This window comes from Colobus angolensis, unplaced genomic scaffold (assembly GCF_000951035.1).
Source record: "Colobus angolensis palliatus isolate OR3802 unplaced genomic scaffold, Cang.pa_1.0 Scaffold310, whole genome shotgun sequence".
In the NCBI taxonomy this organism is placed as follows: Eukaryota; Metazoa; Chordata; class Mammalia; order Primates; family Cercopithecidae; genus Colobus; species Colobus angolensis.
In genome coordinates this window covers 704,013-711,365 of record NW_012116378.1, presented here as the reverse complement: position 1 = coordinate 711,365, position 7,353 = coordinate 704,013, and the positions used below count along the sequence as shown (strand labels likewise).

At 38.8% G+C, this 7,353-nt stretch overlaps 1 protein-coding gene across 3 annotated transcripts in view; it reads left to right on the top strand.

Moving 5' to 3' along the window:
* FRMPD4 (FERM and PDZ domain containing 4) overlaps positions 1-7,353 on the top strand; it is an 881,789-nt gene that overhangs the window by 466,569 nt on the left and 407,867 nt on the right. Inside the window, exon 2 of one of the 3 annotated variants that reach the window (XM_011950879.1) lies at positions 6,472-6,568. The exons of the other annotated variants lie outside the window; for them this stretch is intronic. Coding sequence (XP_011806269.1) covers positions 6,552-6,568 — 17 coding nt within the window. The 5' untranslated portion in view covers positions 6,472-6,551. The remainder of the gene's footprint in view (positions 1-6,471; positions 6,569-7,353) is intronic. 3 annotated transcript variants of the gene reach the window in all.

The following is a 7,353-nucleotide window of genomic DNA, read 5'->3' as shown; positions in this document are numbered from 1 at the left end:
GCACTCCGTAGTGAGATGAACCCAGTACCTCAGTTGAAAATGCAGAAATCACCTGTCTTCTGTGTTGCTCGCGCTGGGAGCTGGAGACTGGAGCTGTTCCTATTCGGCCATCTTCCTTTCTTTCTTTCTTTTTCTTGGAAGGTCTCACTTTGTCACCTAGGCTAGAGTGCAGTGGTGCAATCACAGCTCACTGCAGCCTCGACCGCCCAGGCTCAAGTGATCCTCTCACCTCAGCCACTGGAGTAGCTGGGACTACAGGCATTCACTACCATACCCAGCTACTTTTTTAACTTTTTTATTGAGACGAGGTCTCACTATTTTACCTCGACTGGTCTCAAACTCCTGTGCTAAAGCCATCCTCCTGCCTCGGCCTCCCAGAGTGCTGGGATTACAGGTGTGAGCCACTGTGCCTGGCCTAAGATGCACATCCTTCTTAAGTTGACATTTTAAAAAAGCTTTCTTAGTTTTATATAATCATTTCTTCGAAAATAACACATTGCCTCCTACCCAACACAAGGAATGTATTATAAGCCTCCTTCCCTTTGGACTCTGAGTCTAGCCTACTCTCATTTTCAAGGGCCATTTCTCTCCCCACTGAGACGCTTTCACTATCAACTCTCTTTTAGAAATTCTGGGGCACTTAAACCTCTGTTTCCACCAGGAGACTGAGTATACTGGTTACCTGCTCCTGCAGGGCACATTTTGTCTTCTCTTTTTCTCAGCCTCTCTATTGCATTAGTCCTGAAGCCTGGTTTTGCATAATCACAAATTTCATTTATGCCTTTCTCCAAGCAAAGGTATCGTCCTCTTGAAAGGAGGAACTGCTATCTGCTTAGAGTAATTAGCTTCCTTTGCAGCCAGCTTTGACAATATCATTTATTTTGCCTCAGTCACCTTACTTATGACTCTAATTTGCACAAAAGCGTTGACTGCACCTTTTCAAAGGAACCAATGGAATTGCTTTAATGCCCATCCTTGGTGACTGAGTCTTTGCTTGGTTGAAGTTCTAAATGCAAAACCTTTATTTCCCTGTGTGTGATTCACTGTTAGAAAATAAATTTTCTAATTTCCAAGATTTTTTTTTGATCAGAAAGGCAGAAAACATGGCAGAGACCAAATGAGGGCCGTTTGAAGTGGTTTTCTCTAAGTTCAAAGATTAATACCATAAGGACTTGCTTTCTTTAGATCTTGTTTTAGCTCCCTCTGAGGTAGCCAGTAGGATGCAGAATATGTATCTCTGTCCAATTTCAACTGGACAATTGTTGGAGCTCTGTAAGTTCTTTGTTTCTGGCAGTTGGCATAGCTACTTGTGGAGACCTAAGTGTCAGCATTAGCAATGGCCTTGCCAAACCTCACCTTAGTAGCCCTGGGCTGGGAGGCTTATTTCTCTTTGGGTCACTCCTCAAGTTATAATGAGGTATGGGATTCAGAGAGCTGAATGTTGCCTTTACTGTTCTAGACAACCCCTTCCAAGAAGAAGATGCATTTTCTGAGTAGAGTGGGAGAGATACATCTTTTCTTAAATAGAGGCCTAGAGTAGTACCTGTTACACTGCTGATTCATGTATGGAGCCACATCATTAAGCTTACAGACACTGTGCAGGGAACCATAACATCTCATACTGGCAGGCTTATCTTGGGAGAAAGGCCAAAGGATCTTTCTCCATAACATCTATCATGGACTTTTAAAAACTTACTATGTTTTGGATTTAGCCAAACAAACTAATCCCATGCTGAGCCTGAAAGGTCACACCACTGGTTCAGGAAAAATGTCCAATTTCAAAGCGAAGCTTTTCTGTTTAGCTGCAAGGATGGGAAAAGGGGATTTGAAAAGGCAAGCAGTGTGTGTGGTAGCTCAAAGCTTTTGATGAAGAAGAGCAATGGAGTGAACCAAGAAAAGTGGTGTGGCAGAGTAGCAGGTTTGAATCGGATAATATTAGGGGAGTATGCTGGCAGGGCTTGAGTGGGACTGAACGCTGGAAAATGGTGTATTTCTGTGTGTGTTAGGAGGAAGCAAGTGGGCAGTGTAAAAAAAGTTGAGTTTTGAGAGGTCAGGATGTATAGAATAAAGGAATGAAAATCTGTAGACACTTTGACCCACAAGGAAGCAATTATAGCAATTCAAACACAACCCCAAATTATCATTAAATCCATGCAGTATACACTCCTGGCCTCATGATTAATGCTAAAATTAAAGATGATCTTTTCATAGGCAACTGTTCATTAAGAGACTTTTCTGTTTATTTATTAGCTCAATATTTTTTAATTGCAAAAATTAAGTAAAAAAAAATCATTACTGTCATTGTTCAGGAATATTGGGCTATATAGAACTGTTAATTGAGGATCCAGAGAGAAATCACATGTACCTGATTAGGAAAACTATGATTAGGATTTATAAAGAATGCACACATGTTCCAGGACTATACTGTGTAATATTTTAAGTGTCTGGTTTATGAAATTTATTTGGAATATAGGACTGAGGTAATGAAGTATACTTTTATGAACTATCTAGATAAAGTAAGATAAGGAAATGGTCAGGGGCTGTTATTTTCCTTATTAGGTATTCTAATAACCAAATATGCCTTTCAGCTTAATGACTGTTGAGGTGCTTTGCAACAGGATGCTTTGCAACCCTCCACTTAGGATGGGTTGTGAGGTCAATGTGGCTTTGCAGAATGAACCTTGAGGAAGATTGATCATTCAAAAAAAGGCAATTGGTGAAAATAGTTTTTTATATGGTTAGAGTGTTTTACTGTTAGTTTTTAATGTTACATTCTAGCTTCATAAAATAATATTTCATTCGGCATTTAGTTTGATTTGACTTAGTAACAAAGAAAAAAGGGCATGTATACTTGCCTCAGTCCATTTCAGCTGTTATAACAAATTACCTTAACTTATAAACAATAGAAATGTGTTGCTTACAGTTCTGAAGACTGGGAAATCCAAGATTAAAGTGCAACAGACTGGGTGTCTGGTGAGGGATCGCTCTGCTTCAAAGATAGTGCCTTCTTGTTGCACCCTCACATGGTGGAAATCGGGGAGCACTGTGTCTTCACATGGTGGAATGTGAAGAGGAGCTTCCTTCAACCTCTTTTATTAGGGTGCTCATCTCATTTATGAGGGTTGACCCTCATGACTTAATCACTTTCCAAAGGCCCCACATCTTAATATCACCAAGGGGGATTAGGTTTCAGAAGGAGTTTTGGAGGGACATACTCAGGCCATAGCAGTGCCCATGTGCAGAAGTGTGCCTAGTTGTAGATCTGTGTCCTAGACAGTATATAGTCCTGTGGAAAAGCCAGATGAAAAGCAGCTTGAAAGGTGACTTATAACATCATCTGCTTTTCCCTCCTATGATTTATAAACTGGAAATAATCATTCAACCATCCATTATTCATTCAGTAAACACTGATGGAGCAGCCATTATAGACATTGATTGAGCACCTATGTGCCAGTCAGTGTGTTCGGTGTAATGCAAATACAAATATGGGTGAAAGAGTCTCTTGTCTGAAAGAATTTACACACTATTTGGGGATAAAGACATGATTTTAAAAGTACAAATTGATAGGTGCTTAAGTGGATATAAAATATTTTAGAAATTTAGGGATGGTTGCCTAATGTTGCTCAAGTTAAGCCATTAGAAGGGAAGACACAGCTGTGGAATATGTACTACCTGGAGGAGCTTTGGCCAAACAGTTGGTGCAGTATATAAGTTTTACAACAACCATCAAGTAGCATCACTATTGCCTTTTTATAAATAAGGAAACAGAGGTTTCCAGAGGTAAAGCAACTTGCACCAGGGCAAATGTCTACATGGGTAGAGCCAGGATTTCTATCTCAGTCCACTTCACTCCAGGGCCCACCTTGCCTGTGTTCCATGTTGATCTTGAAGGGTAAGTGGGAATTCATCAGTTAGTGCGTAGAGGATAGGAAATTTTGCCTGAGAACAGAGCATGCAGAAAGGTCCTTAAATGTCAAAAAATTTTTGAGTTTGGGTTAAAGCATTTTAAGAGAAGGGCAGCAGGAGGGGAGGAGCTTGGGGGTGGGGAGATTGTCAGTAAACAATTAAGGGCTATAATCCAGACCGAACATCCATCTGGGAGCAGAACATTTTAGTTTAGTCTTATTTTAGAGAGGCTCACTTCTAAGGATTTTTCAAATTCAACATGGTTAAAATATAGACAAATTTAATTTATTGAACCCCAAATCATGTTTTATGAATGTTCCAAGGCATTTTTCTCATATTAGGACAGGATGCATATGATCATTTATAGATACCAGGCTTCTATGTATGGACCATAGTTTGACTACATGAAATTTGTTTTTGTTTGTTTCTTTGTTCTTGCCTTTATGCCTTAATGTTTTACATCATTATGTATTCTTTGCTTTTTACATCTTTAACCCCACTGATGACATTCTCATTAGTCCTGACCTATGTCAAACCACTGACCATGTTCAGGTACACAATTTGCAAGTTCATTAATTTCAGGCATATTTCATTCTTTCAGCATTCCTGGGAAAGTGCGAAGTAAGAGATCAGGCATAGCCTGACCAAATTCTTGCTTATATACCGCAGCATCATTGCAAAGTTTAATTTTTTTTTTTTTGTTTTTTTGTTTTTCTGAGATAGAATCTCCCTCTATTGCCCGGGCTGGAGTGTAGTGGTGGCGCAATCTCGGCTCACTGCAACCTCTGCCTCCTGAGTTCAAGATATTCTCCTGCCTCAGCTTCCCAAGTAGCTGGGACTACAGGCACGTGCCACCACCATGCCCAGCTAAGTTTTACATTTTTAGTAGAGACAGGGTTTCACCATTATTGGCCAGGCTGGTCTCAAACTCCTGACCTCATGATCCGCCCACCTCGGCCTCCTGAAGTGCTGGGATTACAGGCATGAGCCACCATGCCCAGCCAATGGTATTTCTTAATAAACAAATGTGGGTAGCAATCAAGCCACTCAATGGTAAATGGGATTTTCCCTCTACACATTCTAAAAGTTGATTCGAACCTCTCCTGAGAATTGTTCTTCTTGATAGACTGCAGTTTCACAGTACTTCTGTGCTGTCTGCAACAGGCTTCCCATTACTGGCACTCAAGGACTGGGTTCTCAGATTGCCAAGTATTGCTTAGGCTCATTACAACCATGTTACACCAATACAGTGTTGATGGTATCATAAAAGTTAACAACCACTGCATAAATGTCAGTTTTTCCAGTGGAAGTGGATACAACATTTCAATACTCAGCATTTATCAAGCATGTTTAATCATTTGCATGCACATTTAGTTATGCATAAAATGATCTATGGAGTATTGTCAAAGAATAAAGAAGACAAAAAGTGGCTTTATATGAGAGAAGAGAGAGAAAAACCAGCTTAGGAACAATGAATGTTGGTTCACATTTTGGGGAAAACTGATTAGTTAGTTGGGAAAGAGGTCAAAGTAGGCAGTTTGTACTTTAATAGGCCAACTAGGGTTATCAAAGAGAACCATCACAGTTCTGAAGGATCTCTGAAAACCTTGAGATCTTAGCTGAGAAGTACATGTGACAAGTTGTCTCTGTGTGAGGTCGGCCACTGTCCCCTACCTTAGTAAGGCAAGGTCTGCACAATTTTTTATGTAGTCTGTGGATCTTCACTTTAGGTTATTTTATTTGTTAGGGTTTTGATTTTGACATCAACATTGATTTTCAATGGGCTCCAAACTTTCCTGACCTTTGTTAGTTGCTCCACGTTTTACAAATGTTCATCTATGTAACTAATGGTCTACCTAACTGATCTGTTTCAATGAGGTGACTTTTCGGTTCTTTGCCTCCCCTTGACTGCACTCAAGGTAAATGGCATCCCAGTCATGTCAATTGAACTATTCAGACATTCTACTGACAGCATCCTGGAGTGAGGACTGGGAGTCTCTTTACTTGACTCACTCTTAATTTCAGGAAAATTACAAACTTCACTTTATTTATAAACTTCAGGCCTCCAGTTCTTAGCTTAGTTTACTTTAGTGAGTTTTTGTTTTCTTTTTGTTTTCAAGTCAGTTTTAAAAATCTCTAAAATGACTGAGTTTGAGGCCACGATGTTTCAAGTTATTTTAGCCTTCAATTCTGGAGCTAGGACCATTATTCATAAAAACTTTTCTCCCAAAGCATTCCCCTTTACCTTCAAGGCATGCAATAATACTTCAGAATAGTGTCATTTTAGGAAATATATTGAAAAAGTTTATCAGAAAGCAATGATGCATAGGAAGAAAGCTTAATGAAATATCGCCCTATCTTGAACCATTTGTTTATTTTCTTCATGGGTAAGTTACTGATTCTATTAGAACTCAAATTGTGATTGCTTTCTAATTCATAGGACTTTTACATCTTGATTACTGACACTAAAGGAAAGATCAAATTTGTTTTCCCAAATTATTGTTATTGTTGCCATTGTTATTGTTATTAACATACACCATTTACTGAGTGTTTGTTATTTTTCAGGCACTCTGCTGTTTTATGAGACAGGCATTAGTGTCCCCACTTACAGTTAAGGAAACTGAGGCACAGAGCAGTTCAGTGGCATGAGGTCACACAGCTGGTAAGTGACAGATCCAAGATTTGAACTCTGACTCTAAACCTTGAGCTCTTAATATTCTATTACATTTGATTTTTGCTGGTTGACTATTGTTATGACTCTTCCACAAACTTCTATATTATTTTATGTCTCCCAACAAACTGTATGAACAACGTGTGATTCAAGGAACTTTAAAAATTGTCCCTTTTCAGATATTTTAATGGCTCTTGAAATTAAAACTCCAAAACCTCAGGATCACCATAGTTAATCAGAACTAGAAGCTCGTATAGAATTGCTTTCTGCTTAATTCTGTAGGGGAAAAAAGCTGAATGGAAAGAAAGTAATTTATTGAAAAATACTGATTTCAGCCTCTGAATTTTGGCAAATCTCCTTTATCTTTTAGAATTGATATTCAATAGAAGAAATCAGATTTGTGAACCTCAGTCATACATTTGCTATGCTCTAACTACTAAGGCAGATGGGTTGACTGATGTTTATTCATTCAACAAACATTTAGTTTTTGGTGATTCTTCCTTGGAGCTAGCTACAATACAAGACACCGTAAAAGGAATAAAATAACGGTTGTCTCTAGGGTTCCATAAACTAAAAGAGGAAGGCATATCTGAAAGCAAATAGGTATATTTCTATAAGCAATTGCTAGTGCTTTTTTGCTGCAATTTTATTTATTTTTATTTTTTTATTATGCTTTATGTACTAGGGTACATGTGCACAATGTGCAGGTTTGTTACATATGTATACATGTGCCATGTTGGTGTGCTGCACCCATTAACTCATCATTTACATTAGGT